Genomic DNA, 21,982 nt, shown 5'->3' with positions numbered 1-21,982 from the left:
AATGATTTATTATTTAATCAAAGCCCTGGGTTCAACTATAATACTAGAATTTGATTAATTGAAACTGGAAGCAGACATTTCCACTTGTCCTCTTTTCCCAGCTGCACTAGAGGATGAAAGGTGAAGTCAACATTTGTTCTCATAAAGATATAACATTGTTTATCATAATAAGCAACATGGCCTATATATTATATTTCTTTTATTCTTGATAATGGAATGATAGGCGAAGAAGTACATTTAAATTTTAAAGTGAATTTCTTGATTTGTTTTTGAGCATTAGCAGGTGTTTAGTTGTATTAAGATGTAAGAAATTTCCACATTCCTGGCCTTGTCTTCTGTTAGCACATTTTGTGTTCCTAGATTAAAATTTGAAAGGGCAGGACTCAGGACATCAATTGACAGTCAGAGACTCAGCTTTAGCAATTGTAAACATTTAATTCATGGTAGTGTTTGGATGCTGTGAATCTCCAGACACTATGTTATTTGAATTAAACATTGCTTATTTGACACTCACACAACACAGCTTCTGTACAATATGCTGATATAGCATTTTGAACAAAAGAATGGCACGAAGCTCCATTAATCACTCAGCTGAATTTCTAAAGCAGATGCATCGCTCCTGGGCATATATCTGCTCATTGTTTGTCTATTAATTGTTTCTGTTTTTAATTTGGAACCTTTATAAACCATTATATACATTTGTGAGCATAGAAATGGCCAAATGTTGATCAATTACAAGCACAAAGTGCAAACATATAATCATGATAGGTTATCGCTTTCACACAATTTTCCAAATGTGCATCTACACTGTAGAATGAATGTGGTTTGACATCACTTTACTGGCTATGACTGAACTTTGTGGAATCATGGGAGTTGTAGTTTCATGGGGTCTTTAGTCTTGTTTGTCAACGAGTGCTTGTGCCTCACTAAACTTCAAATTTTAGAATCTCATAGCATTGAGCAGTTAAGTTCGGGTCAAACTGCATTACAGTACAGTCTCACTTATACAACTTTCACTTATCCAATGTTCTGTATTCAATGCAGTTTGCCTTTTAGTAGTCAATGTTTTTGCAGTCAATGTTTTCAATACATTGTGATGTTTTGGTGCTAAATTCGTAAATACAGTAATTAATACACAACGTTCCCGTGTATTGAACTGCTTTTTCTGTCGATTTCTTGTAAAACATGATGTTTTGGTACCTAATTTGTAAAATCATAACATAATTTGACATTTTAATAGGCTTTTCCTTAATCCCTCCTTATTACCCAACATTTTTGCTTATCCAATGTTCTGCCGGCCCGTTTATGTTGAATAAGTGAAACTCTACTGTAATTCCGAAGTGTAAATGCACCCTATCACAATAACAAGGACTATGTATACAAATAGTTCTTGAGTATAATTGCCATTAAAACAGTTCTGGGACTTTCCAGACAGTGAACTTTGGTAAGAATTTTTGTAAGACACATTAGCCTTACTCTTGTTCAAGTCTAAGATAAGTATTAATATTTCTCTTAAATTCTTTTTTCCAGGTTTAAGCTGTTTTCCATGTGAATCATTACAGTGATTCACACTCTGCATTTACATTAATAATTTAAACAGATTGTCTGCTGGATCAATTCCTTATCAATACCAGTCTTCTTGAAATAAAGCAGTGGCAAGTTGGATGAAATGTCTGTGCTTCATATGAACACTTCTGAAAACTATAAATAAAATATGTTAAGTTAAATATTTGTCTAATGTGTTTTTCCTGTTTTTGCATAGAAAATTGACCAGAATACTCTTACCATTTTTTCTCTCCCAAGTAAGCCCCAGTGAGTTTAGTAAGATTATTTCTGACAAGTGTCTGGAAGTAACTTGTCAAGCTTTTGTTTAAAGAAGTAGTTCTTCTTGCTGTTTGTATTGTTCTCCTTTTGTTTCTACTGTGGCTCAAACAGTTGGTTATTTAATAACAAGATTGATGCTGAGGTTGTTTCTATGGTAGCCATAGTTATCACGTGGATAGAAAATGTGGTTAAATCTTCTGAACGGGCACAGACAGCAAAACAAACACCACCAGGGTGTTGACCATTTCCTATGCTATCCAAAGCTAAACAATATACGTATATATTTGCCTGGTACTACCCTTTGAAAATGCACTTGTTCTAACTTACAAACAAATTTATTTTAAGAACAAACTTACAGAACCTATCTTGTTTGTAACTTGGGGACTGCCTGTAGACAATTATCATCAGGCTGTGTGTATAAGATATATATGAAACATACAAACATACATGTTTAGACTGGCCCCATCTCCAAGGTACCTTGTTATGTATATTAATTAATTAACATACTGCTCTTCTCCCCCGGGGGGGACCCAAAAACAGATATTCCATTGTCTGAAACAAAATCAAAATGCAAAATATTTCTGGCCCTTACCATTGGAAATATTGGGTGGACTTTTGGGAGAGGAAATCCAAAGTCTTCCCTAGAACTAGCCAGTTTTGATTTATGGTATTTCAAGGTTTTCACTGAGATATATTTTGAAACAATACAGCTTCTTAAAAATTGGAGAACTTTTTTCTGCCGTATATGCAGTGGGTTAAACTGCTGGACTTGCTGACTGAAAGGTTGGCGGTTTGAATCCAGGGAGCAAGGTGAGCTTCCGCTGTTAGGCCCAGCTTCTGCCAACCTAGAAGTTCAAAAATATGCAAATATGACTAGATCAATAGGTACCGCCTTGGCAGGAAGGTAACAACACTCCATGTAGTCATGCTGGCCACATGACCTTGGACGTGTCTACAGACAACACTGGCTCTTTGGCTTAGAAATGGCGATGGGCACCAATCCTGAGAGTCAGACACAACTAGACTTAATGTCAGGGAAAACCTTTACTTTTACCTATCCTTTTTAAAACTTAAGATAAATAAAAAAATAATAGAGGGTATGTTAGGGAATACTGGTTTTGGTGTATTATTGTAAAGTAAAAAGATGACAGAAAAGATAAATTATGATTGGTATTACCTTGATTGCAATTTGCTACTGTAGCCTAAACACAAGAATTATTCAATCTGTAAATTTGGCTGTGGAACTCTCTGCCCTGCACTGTGGTGGAAGATCCTTCTTTGGAGGCTTTTAAGCAGAGGCTGGATGGCCATCTGTCAGGGCTGGATGGCCATCTGTCAAGATTTTCCTGCTTCTTGCAGGGGGTTGGACTGGATGGCCCAAAGAGGTCTCTTCCAACTCTACGATTCAAAAAAAAAGTGTAATTTCAAGATGGAAAGTACTCTTTTACCTAATGAAACCTGACATTTAAATCTGATTTTAGAGCCCAGAGACCTGTATCTAAGCAGTGTTATCATTTAACTGAACAGAATTGGCTGTTGAGTCAGTTCCCTGGGGCAGAAATATTTTTCAGAGAGCCAGATCAGAAAGTTACGCCGCACCAACAATATTGGAAGAAGCCCTAGGCTGGGCTGCTTTTCTTGCACAACAACATGTCTTCTCGTAATCCTGTAAAGCAAGGAACATTATGTGATTTGAACAATTTATTTTTAATAGTTCTATGTTTAATTCTGTTTTAGTGTTTATATATTGTGGGTTTTAAATTGTAAATTGTATTGTTTTTAGCATTGTAGTCACGTTGAGTCTCCTATAAGAGAGAAAAGTGGGATATGCTGATTGAAGCATATCATAAAGAAATAAAAGTTCTTCACGAAAATAGACATATTTAACTAAATCTTTGAAATGTTACTTTTTTGGACTGTTATCTCCCAGAATCCCTCACTCACAGGGCTGCTGGATAGGGAATAATGGGTGTTGAGGTCCAACAAGCATATTTTACAAAGTCCCACTCTATTTTGCGATTTCCAAATTTTAGAGAAAGTTGCTTGAACCTAGAAGAAAGATTTCCTGGAACCAGGGTTGTACTGAAACTAATGTCTGTCAGTTTTATAACTTTTATTGAGAACACAATATATATGCAGCTATCTACATATGTAAACTCTCGCTGTACTTGCACTGTAGAATTAATGCGATTTGACACTACTTTAACTGCCATGGCTCAATATTGTAGAATACTGGGAGTTGAAGTTTTATAATGTCTGTATCCTTATCCAAAGAGTGCCTTACCGAACTGCAAATCCCAGGTTTCCAGCACATTGAGCCATGGCCGTTAATGTGGTGTCAAACCGCATCAATTTTTGTCCACAATGTGATACTAATGAAAATAAGTCTCTACCAGTAATTATGCATTTACACCATTTTCAAACCCAACTCCTAAAATCTTCATATTTGTGGCATACTGACAAAAGCTTGTTTGAGAACAGACACATCCTATCGCTCCTGTTTCATGCTATAAATGTTGGATTATCTAGCAATCATGCATGCATTTTCAATGTGGTTAGTTGTGTTTGTTGTGTTAGTTGCTTAGTAACCTGAAGCCAAAGCTGCATTCCAGAGTTGATGGCACCATTTTAGGGGTTTTGCATGTGATGTGGGAAATGGGAGGAGTATACTTCCTGGAGACATAAAGGAAGTTACATATGCCTTTAGAATTTGGAGCATAAAAGGGGAGACTTTCTTTTGTTCTCTCTCTTCCTGCCTCTTCCTGCTCTTCCTGCTTCTTGATCCTGCCATGCTGATGTTACTTCTTGTTAAGAGATATGTAGTATCCTGAACTGTATTCTTTTGGAACTAAGATGTTTTACCTGTATGACCATCATCATACAAGATTGTGAGTAAACATATTTTTACTATTTTACTTTTGATGTCTCTGATGCTTATTTTATGCGCATGACTCTTTAAAGGGAAAGGGAGGCTGGCTATTTTGCTTTTTCTCACCTCTGCTCACATAAACCCCTAGACTTCTGTATCTAACCATATGGGATCATAATCCTAACAGGTTATGAATATATTCCTAATAATAAATGAATGTACACTGTAGGATTAATGCATTTTGACACCACATTAACTACCCTGGCTCAATGCTATGGAATCATGGGAGCTGTAGATTTACTAGGTCTTTAACCTCTGCAAAAAGAATGTTGGTGCCTCACCAAAATATATCTCCCAGGATTCCATAGCATTGAGCCAGGGGAGTTAAACGTGTCAAACCACATTTATGTTACAATGTTGGTGTGCAGCTGAAGACTGCTTTTGTACACCATACTGGAGTCTGCTCCACTTGGGTTTCCCATGTAGGTGCCTAGTCTACACTGTTGAATTGATGCAGTTTGACAGCGTTTAAATTGCCATAGTTTAAGGCAATGGAATATTGCGAGTTGTAGTTAGGCAAAGCACCAGCACTCTGGCAGAGAAGTCTTATAGGCCTCGTAAAACGACAACTCCCATGATTCCATACCATTGAGCCAGGGCAGTTTTAAAGTTGCATTCATTGTGCACAGTATGGTAGTTACATCTCCAGTGCAAGAAAGAAGCATTGGCTTACAAGATCCTGCAACTGGTGAAATAGCCTTGGGAGAAAACGTGGAAGCAGTGATAGACTTTGTATTTCTAGGCGCGAAGATTACTGCAGACACGGAATGCAGCCAGGAAATTGGAAGACATTTACTTCTTGGGAGAAGAGCAATGACCAACCTTGATAAAATAGTGAAGGGTAGGGACATCACACTGGCAACGAAGGTCCGCATAGTTAAAGCAATGGTATTCCCTGTAGTAACCTATGAATGTGAGAGCTGGACCATAAGGAAGGCTGAGCGAAGGAAGATAGATGCTTTTGAACTTTGGTGTTGGAGGAAAATCCTGAGAGTGCCTTCGACCGCAAGAAGATCCAACCAGTCCATCCTCCAGGAAATAATGCTGCTCACTGGAGGGAAGGATGTAGGAGGCAAAGATGAAGTATTTTGGCCACATCATGAGGAGACAGGAAAGCTTGGAGAAGGCCATGATGCTGGGGAAAATGGAAGGAAAAAGGAAGGGGGCCGAGCAAGGGCAAGGTGGATGGATGTTATCCTTGAAGTGACTGGCTTGACCTTGAAGGAGCTGGGGGTGGCGACGGCCGACAGGGAGCTCTGGTGTGGGCTGGTCCATGAGGTCACTGAGAGTCGGAAGCAACTGAACGAATAAACAACAACCTTGCATGATCTTGAGCATTACATTACTTGCATGTGAAATAAGTGCCACTGTACGAAAGTTTGAGCATTCTTTAGCATTTCCTTTTATTGGTATGGGGGTATAAGTTGATTTCTTCCAACCTGATGGCCAGTCATTTGTTTTTCATCATCTTGACACCATCATCTTCCCAGATTTTAAAACAGTTCAGCCGGGATCCCGTGGTCTCCTGTTGCCTTGTTATTAGCAATGTTTCTTAAGTGTACAGTGTAGGCATGGGCAAACTTCGGCACTCCCACCAAGTGTTTTGGACTTCAACTCTCACAATTCCTAACAGCCTGGTGTAGCCAAAAGAGAGGCGCTCCATAACCTGGGGCCATGAGGCTGGACGCAGCCAGAGGGGAGCTGCCCGTCCCTCCTTCCCGGATTGGTTGAGCCGCGTCCTGAGCCCGCCCCTTTCTTCCCACTCAGGCAAAAGCGGGTGGGGCGAGCTGTCACTCTGCTCGCCTGCGCTGTCAGGAGCCGAGTCTTGCGCCAGTCAGTCTCTGACCCTCCGCCATTCGCCCGCTTCCTCCCGGCCATGTATCTCTGCAGGGTGGCCTGGCAGAGCCTCGCCTCTCGCCTCACGCGAGCCGCTCCTGTCCTCCGTGGACAAGGTGAGTCAGGCGGGGAAGGGGAATGTGTGTGTGTGTGGGTGGGTGTTAATGCTTTGCCTCCGCTCGGCAGGACCAAGGTGCACAGCCCACCCGCGATGCCACGAGGGCTGCTCCGCCGTTTGCCTTGGCCGCCCAGGAAAGGAGACCTGAAGGTCACCCATGATTTGCATTGGCCCAGGCATCTGCACCGTAGAATTAACGCGTTTTGCTTGCTATGGAACCCTGGGAGTCTGGTGCATTCTTCGGCAAAGGAGACGAAAGACCTCGTTAAAGCTACAGCTCCCTTGATTCCATGTGGTAGTTCAAGTGTTGTCAAACTGCATTAATTCCGCAGTGTAGCTGCACCCACAGTCTCCCTCTCTACACTGTAGAATAAATGCATCCTGACACCACTTTAACTGTCATGGCTCAATGCTATGGACTCATGGGAGTTATAGTTTGGCACTCCTTGGCAGAGAAGGCTAAAGAGCTTGTCATAATAATAACAACAGCATTAACAATGTGTTGTCCATATCTTTCATGGCCAAAATCACTGGGTTGCTGTGAGTTTTCCCGGGGTGTATGGCCATGTTCCAGAAGCATTATCTCCTGACATTTCACCCACATCTAAGGTTGTGAGGGCTAGGCAGGTGGGGTTTATATATCTGAGGAATGTCCAGGGTGGGAGAAAGAACTCTTGTCTGTTGGACACAAGTGTGAATGTTGCAATTAATCACCTTGATTAGCATTGAATGCCCTTGCAGCTTTAAAACCTGGCTGCTTCCTGCCTGGAGGAATCGTTTGTTGGGAGGTGATTAGCAGCCTCTGATTGTTTCTTGTCTGGAATTCCTGTTTTTGAGTGCAGTTCTTTATTTGTTGTCCTGATTTTAGAGTTTTTCTTAATACTGGTAGCCAGATTTTAGTACAGCATATTATTTGAGAACACAGAAATGCTGAACCACTCTAACAACCGCCATGTCAGCCTACAAAGAGAAGCCATTGAAATCCACAAGCATGTGGACAATTTCAACAGAAAGGAGGAAACCATGAAAATGAACAAAATACAGTCCGGAAAACTCACAGCAACCCAGCTATAACAATTATTATTATTACTGTATTATTATTATTATTATTAATTATGAAAGCGCTTGTTAAACTATAACCCCCATTATTCAATCACATTGGAACCATTTAATTCTACAGTGTGGATGTACCCTCTGTGTGCTGCGTTTTCCTCCTTTCCTCTTAGGTTGCTTCAAAGAGTGCAGAAAGGGGGTGGGACTGCTTACTGGAGGGTGAAAAATAAGAATAATCATTGCCCCTGCCAAACCAATTAAGGCAAATATGCAATAGTTAGCAACGGACACAAAATTAATGCAGTTTGACACTACTGTAACCGCCCTGGCATCCCTCCTAGAGACCTATATTGCCAGTTTACAGATAATTCCAACTCACATCAACCTATGGAACCCAAGATTTTGTGGGATGGAGACAAATGTTATTCACATAGCCATAAACATTTAGTATGGAGAAATACATTTAATACCCAGCCAAAAGTGCAGTGGATTAAACCCTTGTGCCAGCAGGACTGCTGACTGGAAGGTTGGGTTGCTGATCTGAAGGTTGCCGGTTTAAATCCGGGGAGAGTGCAGATGAGGTCCCTCTGTCAGCTCCAGCTCTATGCGGGGACATGAGAGAAGCCTCCCACAAGGATGGTAAAATATCAAACATCAGGGCTTCCCCTGGGCAATATCCTTGCAGACGACCAATTATCTCACACCAGAAGTGACTTGCAGTTTCTCAAGTTGCTCCTGACACACACAAAAAAGCCAAAGGCAACTTTATAATATAATGTTCACATTGATGTGAATGCAAGGTAGCTGCCCTGTGAATGGAGGTGCCATGTTTAATTTTTTGCTGTTTGAAGCTAGATTGCAAATGAGGAAATAGTTTGGGTAATTTACAGTAGTCAACCCCGACAGATTTTTCGTTCCCAATTATTTAATAGCACACATCTATATAGACACAAAACTCCTCCCTCCAACTTCTACCAACCTACCGTAATTGGATTGTGAAGAAGTCAATTGGGATAACCAGGAATAGATTTGTGTTGTGCATGTACTGTCCTTCAGTCAGATCTTGTATTGTAGCCTATTCATTCCCTGTGTGTGTGTGTGTGTGTATAACCAGTTTGACTTGGTAAGGAAAATACCCCCTTCCACTTCTGAAACATTCCTGAAATGGAGGTTGCTGTTCCTCAAACCTTTTAAAAACAGATATATCAATGTTGTGAAACTTAAAAATACAAGCTGTCCATATTTAACAAAGTGGCATAGAAATCAGGGAGGGGTATCTTGTCATTTTATCCATGATATCATACAATATTCACCACTGCATGTGTATTTCAGGTACATTTTTAAAATGTAAGTCCAGCCATGTATATATGTATATGTATGACTGTATGACCGTGCATTTCCCTGGTGATTTGATGCTTGGATTCTTGTATTTTTGAAACACCATCCTCCAGTTCTTTAAATTATTTAAGATGTTTGTTTAGTCTGTAAAAATGAGGACATGGAAATGCTGTGAGCAAAAGGGTGCATTTATTGCTGTCTTCAGGTTAATAGGAACTGTGTCCTGAGACTTGTCTATCCAGCATTATTAAAGAGAGGATTTATAGAGGCATAAAGCATTTTCTAGGAGAGGAGAAAAAGGAGACGATATTTCTACAATTTTTTAAAAATGTGCATTTTAATATATCCCTTTAAAAATAGCTTTGCTTGAAATCTGCCAGACGAGTCAAGCCTGCAATTATCATCTATTATAGCTGAATGTATCCCAAATAGTCATAGTTCATAAATACTGAACTCATTCTCTAAGGCCCTTTCTGCACTGCCATATAATCAAGTTTATCAAAGCAAATAATCCACATTATCTGCTTTGAACTGGATTATATTGAGTCTACACTACCATATAATCCAGTTCAAAGCAGATAATCTGGATTTTGTCTAGCAGTGTAGAAGGGGCCTAAGTGTAGGTCTGAACAAAATCAAAGCAAGGGTCGTCAACAGAGCCGGTCCAACAATGAGGCAAATTAAGCAGTCGCTTCGGGCGCAAAACATACAAGGGCGCAGTCGACACTGCTTTTTCTGTTGATTTGTTGTAAAACATGATGTTTTGGTGCTTAATTTTTAAAATCTTAATGTAATTTGATGTTTAATAGGCTTTTCCTTAATCCCTCCTTATTATCCAACATTTTCGCTTATCCAACGCTTTTATTTTTCAGTGATTGGTTTTTTTGGGGGGGGAGGGCGCCAAAATTCTGTTTGCCTACACTTGAAAAATACCTAGGGCCAGCTCTGGTCGTCAATATGTATCAGGGAGATTAATGGAGTACAACATTTGCAGAATTAACTTCCCCACCATCCAGCTGAAGAAGAAACAATTTAACCTAAATTGTTTTTTCCTCAGCTAGTCCTAATTGATACAGCTCTAGTGAATCAATTACATTTTACGTGTATCTACCGAGTAACCAAGTTAGCATTGTTTCTTGAGCTTTACTTTGGAAGGAGAAATAGGATTTTGGCTTTCCTGTGCATACACATTCATTAAATTTATATATTATAAATTGATATCAATTAGTTTGAAATAATCAACAACAACCAAGCAAATAACTTTAAATAAAAGTAATTTATTTTAAGAACTATTCAGAGCATAGTTTTGCTAAATCGATTGTATCTGAGGGTGCATATAGTTGAATGACACCATTTTGATGGCCAAAGCTTGATGTTATGGAATCCTGGGATTATAGTTTGGTTAGGCATTGGCACTCTGGCAGAGAAAGCTAAAGACCAAATAAAAATACAACTTCCATGATAGTATGACATTGAGCCATGGCAATTACAGTGGTGTCAAAAGTCATTGTACAGTATAGCTGCACTCAATGGCGCTTACACTGGAATCACTGTGGTATTACTATATGATGTGGCACAGTGGTTTCAACCCTTTAATATAGTTCCTCATGTTGTGGTGACCCCCCAACCATAAATTATTTTCATTGCTACTTCATAATTTTGCTGCTGTAGTTTCTGAGATTTATAGTTAACCTACAATCAAAAAGCATTTTGAACTCTACCAACAATGGAATTGAAACAATCTTGGCACACAGACTCCCATGACCAACAGAAAATACTGGAAGGGTTTGGTGGGCGTTGACCTTGAGTTTTGGAGTTGTAGTTCACCTACATCCCGAGAGTACTGTGGACTCAAACAATGATGAATCTGGACCAAACCTGTCACAAATACTCGGTATGCCCAAATGTGAACACTGGTAAAGTTGGGGGAAAATAGACCTTGACATTTGGGAATTATAGTTCATCTACAATCAAAGAGTCCATTGAACCCCACCAATGATAGAATTGGGCACAGAAATCTTCGGCCTTCTCTGCCAAAGGAGTTCCCAAGATCATCAGAAACATGTGTTTTCTGGTGGTCTTTGGCAACCCCACTGACATCCGCTCGTGACCCCTCCGGGGGTCCTGACCCCCAGATTGAGAAACACTGATGTAGCATGAAATGGGACAGAATAATAATAATGTACATCTGGTGGTGTTTAAAGTGGTGTCAAACTGCATTAATTCTACAGTTTTGATGCCCTCAGTTGTCACTATGACACTCCAACTTGGATTAAGCTGAGATAAAATATAGAAGCACTAAGTACAGTAACTACTTTACTGTATCCTAGATTAATAAAGTAAGGCATACACTAAAAATAGCTTATATATTCATTCTGACCTCAAAGTCTGAGGCAGTAAGCATGTTGGGAAGAAAAGTCTGCATATTTCAAAAATTTTGACTAGACCTGACTTGCTTTTCCTCGGCCATCTCCCTGCAGCCCTCTGTGTTACAGAGGATTTTCAGACTTTTTAAGGGTATCTAGGGCAGGGGACATGGAAGCAGAGGAGGTTGCCTTTCTAGTTCTCTTCAACACAAAATCCATTAGACTCATTAGGACATGCTTCTGAATAGACATGTATAGGTTGTCATGCTTCCAAATACACATAAGTAGGTTGTCACGCGAAGATAGCTTAAAATGATGTTTCCTTTTAGATCATCCAATTGTTCCATTTTCTTTATTGTACATTGTTTTCCTTAGGGTTTCATTTTCCCATGAGAAGTCTTGTGTATTTGTCTGCCATGGTAGCCAGATTTAATTAGCTAACATAAATAAAACCTATTTAAATCAGTTGTAAAAGTAGTTTGTGTGATGGGTCCTGCCTTGTGTACTTTATAAAAAATATCCCTTAACATTTGCCATAGGACTACAGACAGTCCCCCAGTTATGAACAAGATGGGTTCTGTGGTTTTGTTCTAAAGTTGAATTTGTTTGTAAGTCAAAACAGGTACATTTTAAAAAGTGCAACTCCAGCAATAAATGTGTGTGTATGCATATGTATATACTGGATAGCATAGGAAAGGGTTAACATGCCAGCAATATTTCTTTTGCTGTTTGTGCCCCTGTTCAGATTATTTTACCTCACTTTCTGTCCCTGTGATAATTGGGTTTTGAAAAAATGGCTTGTTGTGGAAACAAAGATTGGCGATAAAGTTTCAGTTGGGACATCTTTTCTCCATGATTACTCTTTCAGGAGTGAATTTCTCTGTTAGAGGTAGATTGCTCTCACTTCTTGTTGTCTCATCCCTGTTAGAATCATAGAATCATAGAGTTGGAAGAGACCTCATGGGCCATCCAGTCCAACCCCCTGCCAAGAAGCAGAAAAATCACATTTAAAGCACCCCCAACAGATGGCCATCCAGCCTCTGCTTAAAAGCCTCCAAAGATGGAACCTCCACCACACTCCAAGGCAGAGAGTTCCACTGCTGAACAGCTCTCACAGTGAGGAAGTTCTTCCTAATGTTCAGGTGGAATTTTCTTTCCTGTAGTGTAAAGCTGTTGTTCCGCGTCCTAGTCTCCAGGGCAGCAGAAAACAAGCTGCTACCTCCTCCCTATGACTTCCCCTCACATATTTATACATGGCTATCATGTCTCCTCTCAGCCTTCTTTTCTGCAGACAAAATTTCTTTAAGCTGCTCCTTGTAGGGCTTGTTCTTCAGGTCCTTGATCATTTTAGCTGCCCTTCTCTGGACACATTCCAGCTTGTTAACATCTCCCTTCAATTGTGGTGCCCAAAACTGGACACAGTATTCCAGGTGTGGTTTGACCAAGGCAGAATAGAGGGATAGCATGATTTCCCTGGATCTAGACACTATATTCCTATTTATGCAGGCCAAAATCCCATTGGCTTTTTTAGCTGCTGCGCCACATTGTTGGCTTATGTTTAACTTGTTGTCCGTGCCATGAGGACTCCAAGATCTTTTCTTGGAGTCCTTATGTTTGTAACTATGTGTCGTTTATAAGTCAGATGTTTGTCACTCGGGGACGATCTCTATATATTATCAATGCATTCCAGTCTAAACCTCCGATAAACAATGGACATTAATCTGAACATAGAAATAAGTTAGTTATTCATATGTCTTCAGGTTGACTCTGACTAATGGTATCCCTACCATTAGGCTTTCTTGGCAAGAATAGTGTAAATGAGATTTGCCATTATCCTCCTACTAGGTTAAGAGACAGTGACTGTGTCACCACATGGGTTTCAATTTCTGAGAGGGGATTAAAATCCTGGTATTTATCGGCTGGATCTACACTGCAGTATAATGCAGTTTATGAATCCAGATTTCTGCTTTGAACTGGATTTGTATGAGTCTACATTGGCATATAATCCAGTTCAAAGCCAACAATTGGGATTCAGAAACTGAATTATATGGCAGTCTAGATTGGGCCACAGTCCTAGAGTGCATCTCATGCAGAATTAATGCAGTTTGACATTTTTATTGCCATGGCTTGATGCTATGGAGTGCTGGGATTTGTAGTTTGGTTAGGCATTGGCAGAAAAAGCTAAAGACAATATAAAATTTCATTTTTTTTATTTTCTTTATTGTACACAGTGTTTCTCCTGGGGATTTATTTTCCCATGGAAAGTCTTTTGTATTTGTTTGTCATGGTAGCCAGAATTAATTAGCCAACATAAATAAAATCTATTTACATAAGTTGTAAAAGTAGTTTATTTGTGTGATGGGTTCTGCCTTGTGTACTTTATAAAATTATCCCTTAACATTTGCCATAGGACTACAGACAGTCCCCAAGTTAGGTTTGTTTTTAAATTGAATTTGTTTGTAAGTTGGGTGCACACACACAAAAGCTTTGGATAGTCACCCAAGGGTTTCAACTTTTAGCTGGGATTCAAATCCTGGTATTTCACAGGCTGGATCTACACTGCCATATAATACAGTTTCTTAATCCAGATAATCTGCTTTAACTGGATTATACGAGTCTACACCAGCATATGATCCAGTTCAAAGCAGATAACCAGGATTCAGAAATTGGGTTATATGGCAGTGTAGATGGGGCCACAGTCCTAGGGTGCATATCATGCAGAATTAATGCACTTTGAAATTACCTTAACTGCTATGGCTCAAGGTTATAAAATCATGGGAGTTGTAGTCTTACAAGGCCTTTAACTTTCTCTGCCAAATAGTGCTGGAGGCTCACTAAACTACAACATACATAATTCAATAACATTAAACCATGAAAGTTAAAGTGGCGTCAAACTGCATTAATTCCACAGTGTAGATGCACCCTTAGTCTAATATTCAAACTACTGAACTGGCTGAGGCTAAATGGCTTGGGAGTAGATGGATGTTGAGAAACGTTAGCAATGAAAAGGTTAGGTTTAACTATTCAAAGAGATGTTATTCCCCTCTCTACAGTCACATACCTGTTATTCAAATGCTTTGTATACACTGCATGTGTTAACTGACATGCATGGTTGTCCTTCTCTTAAAACCTCTTCATTTCTCTTGTTTAATTCTGTTATACCATTTACTCTTACCTTGCTGAACTTGCTATTTTATCAAATACTGTTTCAATATTATCAGTATATGACCTAAATGATATAATTTTGAACCTGTTGCATTAGTTTCTCAGTATTGTCAATTCGGTTTTGTAGCACCCTTCCGCCAGATGTCTGGAAGTGTTCCTGGTTCTTCTGGAGAGAACATCATCTACTATCTGCTGGTTATTGGTGCGGCTGGTGCAGGTGGTTTTTACGTGAGTACCTTTATCTTCACATATATTTGTTTCGAATGGAGAATGAAAATAATACTAACCCAAATTAAAATGATGATATAGTCAATAAGTTAATTAAGTTGGAACTTCTGTGCCAGAATTGAGTTTTTATGATTTTTTTCCTTCTTACACACTGTGGTTTTTGAGTGATAGTAACAGGCCAAAGGCGATGTTGGACCTACCTATGGTTGTGATGGAAGAAAACTTTGAGGATATATGAAATCAGGGCCATAGTTAATAGTTACAACATGCTTGTTGTTGAGCACAAGGTCAAGCTACTTGTGCTGGTTGCTGTTTTCCAAATAAAAGTAATTTAAAACATGAACGCTGTAAATAGATATTCCAAAGACACCAAAGCAATGGATTGCTGTGAGTTTTCCAGGCTGTATGGTGATGTTCCAGAAGTATTCTCTCCTGACATTTCACCCACATCTATGGCAGGCATCCTCAGAGCTTGTGTGGTCTGTTGGAAACAAGCCAAGTGGGGTTCATATATTGTGGAATGTCCAGGGTGGGAGAAATAACTTTTGTCTGTTTGAGGCAGGTATGGCCACCTTGATTGGCATTGAATGGCTTTTCAGATTCAAAGCCTGGCAGCTTCCTGCTATGGGGAATCCTTTTTTGGGAGACTACACAGAGAAGCCATTGAAATCCACAAGCATATGGACAATAATGAAAATAAACAAAATCAGGCTAACAGTATTTAAAAAACCTCTAAAATCAAGACAGTAAATAAAGAGCAACACCCCCAAAACAGGGGAATTCCAGACAGGAAATAATCAGGGTCAGCTAACACCTCCCAAAAAGGATCCCCCCAGACAGGAAGCAGCCAGGCTTTGAATCTGAAAGGCCATTCAGTGCTAATCATGGTGACCTCAGGCAGACAAGAGTTTTTTCTCACACCCTAGACATTCCACAGATATATAAACCCCACCTGCCTAGTTTCCAACAGACCTCACAACCTCTGAGGATGCCTGCCATAGATGTGGGTGAAACATTAAGAGAGAATGCTTCTGGAACATGGCCATACAGGCCGGAAAACGCAAAGCAACCTGGTAATTCTGGCCATGAAAACCTTTGATAACATGCTCAAGCATTCTCCATTTCAAAGGAAACCAAGGCTTGGATGCTACTGGTAGTACTATTTAGAGCAGTCTCATTGAATCAAATGTAAAGTGATGGATCAACACTTATGTACATCCTACTTAAGCCAAAGTGAAGCTTTTAAAATGTATACACAAATTATTTGATCTGCTCTATTTCAATTATATTTACTATTAACTTCTCGGCAGGCTTGATGTTCTTTTAAATCTCTACATGCATTGTCCGCCTACCTACTGTCATGGAAAATAATTAGGAAGAAAAATTCTTCAGTCAATTCTAACTTGTACTTAGTACATCAATTAATTATAAGTAGAATTAAAACAGCTTGTTATTTTTGAAACTAATAATCATGGACTTATACATGCTTGTGTTATGCAGAACAATTGTGTGGAGAAACACTGTATACAGCAAATTTCCCAAGAACATATGTTTGAATATCAGTGTGTGTTTGAAACTTTTATTGCTGTTGTAAGTTACTTTATTATGAAAATGATTGTAGCAGTTAACATATTATCAGAAGCACAAACTATATAAATGTTAAATGAGTTACAATAAAACTTTCTATGAATCCTTAGTAAGCACAGTATGACTCTTCAACCTAGCTAAGCATACAGCAAATAAACTACTAAACGTAGCATCATACTGCCATAATCTCACCTTTAAAGTAGTAAGCAACAACCGTGATTCATATGGTTGGTAAAGTAGGAACCATTTTCTCTTAATGTTTACTTTTGGGGAAATTTTAGCTTCTTTATTTGATTTGAAAAAGGCCAAAACATCTGGGGATCCACAGGTTGAGAACTACTGTGTTAGGGTATTTACTCTCTTTGATTATGATGATAATACGACTACTCTTATTTCTTTACTACTAATAACTATGGGACTTGCAAATGTCTGTGATTGCTTAGTTTTGGTGCGATTTGATGAGCAAAGTTATATAACTTATTTTTAGGCCTATAGAACAATTTCTTCTGACAAAGCCAGATACAATGAGCGGGTTGAAGAAATTCAGCAACGATCTACCGCAGAATGGAAACCAAAACCCTGGCCTCCTCAGTGTAAGTTGGTTATATCTAGAATTACAAATGTTACTTTGCAGCTGTTTGTCATCATGGCATGATAAAGGTTGGGAGGAAACTCTGCTTCTAGGAACAGCAGCAGCAAAGATAGACATGCCTCTCTGTGTGCCTCCAAAGTCTTCTTTAGACTTATGGCAGCCTATGAATTTTGTAGTGTTTTCTTATTCAAAGAATATATCCAGAAGTGGTTTTGCCAGTTCTCTCCCCTCAAATCTAGCCTACAGCACCAGATATTCATTGGCGGTGTCCCATCCAAGTACTAACCAGTACTGATTCTACTTAGCTTCCAAGTTCAGGCAGGATTGGATTCTTTTAGGGTATTTTGGCTCTAAAGATGGACATAGAGATGGAAAATATATAACCTAGTTGGATTTTGCATTTTACTTAAAATTACCAAGTACAGTAGAGTCTCACTTATCCAACATAAAAAGGCTGGCAGAATGTTGGATAAGCGAATATGTTGGATAATAAGGCGGGCTTAAGGAAAAGCCTATTAAACATCAAGTTAGATTATGATTTTACAAATGAAGCACCAAAACATCATGTTAGACAACAAATTCGACAGAAAAAGTAGTTCAATACACATTAATGCTATCTAGTAATTACTGTATTTACGAATTTAGCACCAAAGTATCACGATGTATTGAAAACATTGACTACAAAAATGAGTTGGATAATCCAGAACGTTGGATAAGTGAGTGTTGGATAAGTGAGACTCTACTGTATCAAAGAATTTTGTAAGCATTTAGATAAAACTAAAATGGTTCTTATTCAATGCCTTTCAAGTCTAATCAATACCATTAGATTTGATATTTATCTGTCTACAAGCTTACATTTCCCACTATCTTGCTCATAGCGTTTAGAGGGAAAAAAATATAGAAATGTTGGAACAAGTAGACTGTTTTCCCAATATTTTTGATATCCAGATTTCACAAAGAAAAGAAGACTGTAGTTAAAAATTCCAAATACAGTAACTTGATAGTAAAGCCTTAGTTGTATGGCCTTGACTATAGGATATCTAAACCAGACCACACGGCTCCCATCAGAATGTGAAAGTCCAGCTATTTTGCAGCCCTTTGAGCACCATGAAAACTCCGGAAAACTGGAAAATAGGCTACAGATGAAGCCGTTGATGCTGATGGAAGCAGTAGGATCCACCTTAAGTACTCATTGTGCTATAGCACAGACACATCTTGCTTTTTAGTTTTCGTAAGATCCTAATAGAATTCCATTTAGTATGTGAAGACAGCTCTATATACAGTTAATTGGAAGCAGCTGAGATTGACAGTAGGAGATAATTTGCCTCAGGGATTATTTACTAGTATTATCACTTTTAATTAGAAATATTCAAGATCTGAAATGTCTGTTTTTTTAATCAATAGTTCAATATTTGAAATAAATGAAAATACTAGCTAGCATGAAATAATTCTGAAAGCTAATGGATGGTGTTAATTTGTGATGTGTATTCATCATTCTAGTTCAGCTTGAATAATGAGTACAGAGGTGTCTCTCAATATTTGAGGATGTGCTCAAATATTATATTTGTGGTTAGAATATTAATTTAACTGAGTGATTGTAGCTTTGATATAAAGTTTCTCGATCTGTGATAGAATGTTTCATAGAAGAAACAGAACATTTGGATTCAACCCCATGCTTGTGGCACATTGCTGCTAATGAGGTGAAGGTGGAGATAAAGATACACAGTGGCTTTGTATAATGAATGAACAAAGGTTGCTTCCAAAACTGAATCTTTAAACTTGGAAATACGTAGCTTTGTGAGTAATTTCTTTCCTGTGTGATTACACAAGAGGTATCATTTTAATCCAGCAGATGTTACTCGCACTGTTTGAAATCCATGAAAATATAAGGCATAGTTCATGATATCATTTTTAAAAGTGCACTTCTTGCAAGTCTATTTAGAAGTAAGTCCTATTGGATACAATGCAACTTTAAGTCCATAGAATTGTTGCTTAGGCAGCTATCATAAGTAAACTTCCTAGCCATGAGTTACACTTCAGATCGGTCTTCCATTAATTTTAGTTAAATGTATATGCAACTAATATTTGAAGGATAACTAAAATATCTTAAAGGTATAAGATTCTGGCTGATCTTGGTGGCTAAGCAGAATTAGCCGTGTTTAGTATTTTGATAAACAACCATTGCAAATACAAGGTGCTGTAGGCTATATTTCAGTGAAAGGAACTGCCAAAACCACCTTTGAGTATTTCATGAATAAAAAAAAACTATATGAAATTCATGGGAGTTGAGTAGATACTAGAGTAGATACTTAGGTGGCTTGAAGGTGTGAGTGCACACACACAAATTTGTTTTCCTATATGCTGGTAAATTTTGTTTTTGTGCCCTAGATACAATAAATGCACCCAAACAAAACAAAACATATTCTTGCTTTTACCTTTACCTATTTTCTTTTCCTCACTTTTACAATTTGGTAACATCTTTGTGCTTGGGAGAGTATTACTTCCACCATTTTCTGCTTTTTCTTGTCTTTGTTTCTTTTTCATGTTACTTTTTATGTGAAGAGTATTGGATATTTTCTTTCTCTTTCCTGGGTCGCTGATTACTTTTCAGAGATAACCTATCCCCAATCTAGATTACATATTTTAAATTATCTTTATCTTAAAGGTGAAACATGCTGAAAATGCAAATATTAGATAGCCTTGGGTTTAGTCTGGTAACCTGAAATTTTTATTATTTGGAAAACTTGATAGATCTTTGATGTTTTTATTGCATCTTCTTCAATAAAAAGTAGACATAGTTCAGACTGCTTGTCAGCTGCTTTACACATTAGGTACAATCCTAAACTGTACTGTTTTAAGTATATTTTTGAAATTTAAATTTTCAGTTTGACACACAGATACACTTCTTGGGAGCTTGGACTGGCTACCACTCTCTGTTGGATTATGACAATCCTAGCTTTGTTTCTATATGGTAGAGAAAGCAGTCTTTTATGGATTGGTTGAATATGAGAAAGTATATTATTCTCAATAAAAACATTTGTAAAAATGTGAATGTAGAGTTCATAGTTAGCTGTCTAATTTTCAAAATAATCAGATTTTGCATTTTTCTGGATGAGTTCATGAAATTCCTCTTCCCATTTCCCTTCCCTTCTCTTTCCCTTGCCTTTTTTCTGATCTCTCCTTTGTTGTTTTATGCTTTCTTGCATTGGAAAGGTTGTATTTACATCTTTCTAATTGTTCCTCTGCTTTTACCCTTTCAGAATAACAAAGGAAATCTCTTTCCAAACCCGATGAAATAATTTTTAGGAGGACAGTCCATCTTTGTATACTTCACAGCCAGACTTTGAGAAAACCATCTATTGTAGGACTTCGTATTTGTGAGATTTTCCCCATGCAATTATAGACCATCCTGTAACTTGGCACATCTAAGGCACTGGCTGTTCTGAGTTATTGCACTTGTAATTGACTGTCCAATAAAAAGCACTGAACATAGATCTTGCTTGTCAATCTGTTCTTTTTTTGGGAACAGGTTAGTTTGCTGGAAATTTTTATAACATTTGGAGAGACACAGTCTGTTATTGTTGCCTCAGATTTAGTAGTCTACAGGCAATTGCTGTTACGATTGCTTATTGCCTAGTAAATTATAGCAGTTAGTTCAAGTATGAAGTGAAGAAAGTCAACAATTTTAAACATTACCTCTATTCTTTTCATTAAGACAACTTTTTATTCATGTCAGGAGCGACTTGAGAAACTGCAAGTCATTTCTGGTGTGAAAGAACTGGCTGTCTGCAAGGACGTTGCCCAGGGGATGCCCGGATGTTTTGATGTTTTTACCATCCTTGTGGGAAGCTTCTCTCATGTCCCCGCATGGAGTTGGAGCTGTGACAAGACAAGTGAAATATCCATTAATACTAGGAAATTCAATTGACATGCAATAACATCAGGAATCAAATACCATTTTTTTCAGGGCAGGGTCATTGTTCAATATGACCGTGTCTCTTTACCTTTGCTCACATACTGTACCTTAACTCTGCATGTGATGGTTTCACAAATTTCTTCCCAGCTTTGTTTTCTCCCAACTAACAACGTTTGTGTGATGCTATGCTTTTCCTGTCTTTTTCACTTGTATGTCTTTTTATCTAGTATGCTTAAATCCCGCACGTGAAAATGTCTTCTAGTTTTATGGCCATGGTACATATTGCTGTTACATTTCAATGAGCTTAAATATTTCTTTAAAAATGACATGTGGTGCACTTTTCACCAACAAATGGACAGCATAGCTCAGAAAGAATACTTCTCTAATTCTTGTAATAGTGTTTCCCTCATCATTTATATAGAACCTAAAACTGGATAGTGTTTAACTGAACTGTTGGAAGAACTCTGAAATCTTTTGAACGTTTGACCATTTTTGCTTCCCTACATACTATACTAGTAAAAACTTCTCCCAGACCCAGATAATAGTGGTTTAACTCCTGTACATACTCGTATATAAGTCTAGAAATTTTAGCCAAAGAATCTACTCCCCAAAATCTACATGTCAGTAACGTAACTCTTATGGGAAAAGGAGTCACCCAGTGCTTCTTTTAGGTTGCTCTGGGACAGACTAAGCTCTTACCTTCTGCTAGTCTACTTAGGTACATTATTAGCTCTTTTTTCATGTGAGCTAATAATTATGTATCTTAACTTTCATAAAAAGGGAACCATCCACTCCTCCAAATAAAGAAGTGAAATGGCTTCTTGAATGCCTAGGTGCTCTCATTTCCTGCAGAATGACCCTTGCCGTATCCATGTCAAAATCCATACTTTTGCCTCCCAAATCTGCTCACAACTTTTACAAGAGTATATATGCATGAGAAAGCCTTGTTTTTGTTGCTACTTAATTTGCAAATACATAGTTTGATGCTATGTTGTACGTAGTAGCTTGTTCACATTGCATTCAGGTATGT

The 21,982-nt window shown here is 38.3% G+C and overlaps 2 protein-coding genes across 2 annotated transcripts in view; one reads left to right on the top strand and one right to left on the bottom strand.

The window, feature by feature from the left end:
• The first annotated feature begins 1,530 nt into the window (after window positions 1-1,530).
• Window positions 1,531-21,982, top strand: part of mgarp (mitochondria localized glutamic acid rich protein) — a 25,531-nt gene continuing 5,079 nt past the window's right edge. The window contains exons 1-4 of the mRNA XM_008111883.3: window positions 1,531-4,712; window positions 6,521-6,705; window positions 14,757-14,857; window positions 16,932-17,037. Of these exons, the coding sequence (XP_008110090.2) occupies window positions 4,678-4,712; window positions 6,521-6,705; window positions 14,757-14,857; window positions 16,932-17,037 (427 nt within the window). The 5' untranslated portion in view covers window positions 1,531-4,677. The remainder of the gene's footprint in view (window positions 4,713-6,520; window positions 6,706-14,756; window positions 14,858-16,931; window positions 17,038-21,982) is intronic.
• LOC134299127 (uncharacterized) overlaps window positions 20,744-21,982 on the bottom strand; it is a 26,605-nt gene continuing 25,366 nt past the window's right edge. Inside the window, exon 2 of the mRNA XM_062980888.1 lies at window positions 20,744-20,915. Coding sequence (XP_062836958.1) covers window positions 20,764-20,915 — 152 coding nt within the window. The 3' untranslated portion in view covers window positions 20,744-20,763. The remainder of the gene's footprint in view (window positions 20,916-21,982) is intronic.

This window comes from Anolis carolinensis, chromosome 5, assembly GCF_035594765.1.
Source record: "Anolis carolinensis isolate JA03-04 chromosome 5, rAnoCar3.1.pri, whole genome shotgun sequence".
Lineage (NCBI taxonomy): Eukaryota > Metazoa > Chordata > Lepidosauria > Squamata > Dactyloidae > Anolis > Anolis carolinensis.
This window is presented reverse-complemented; position numbering and strand designations above follow the sequence as displayed.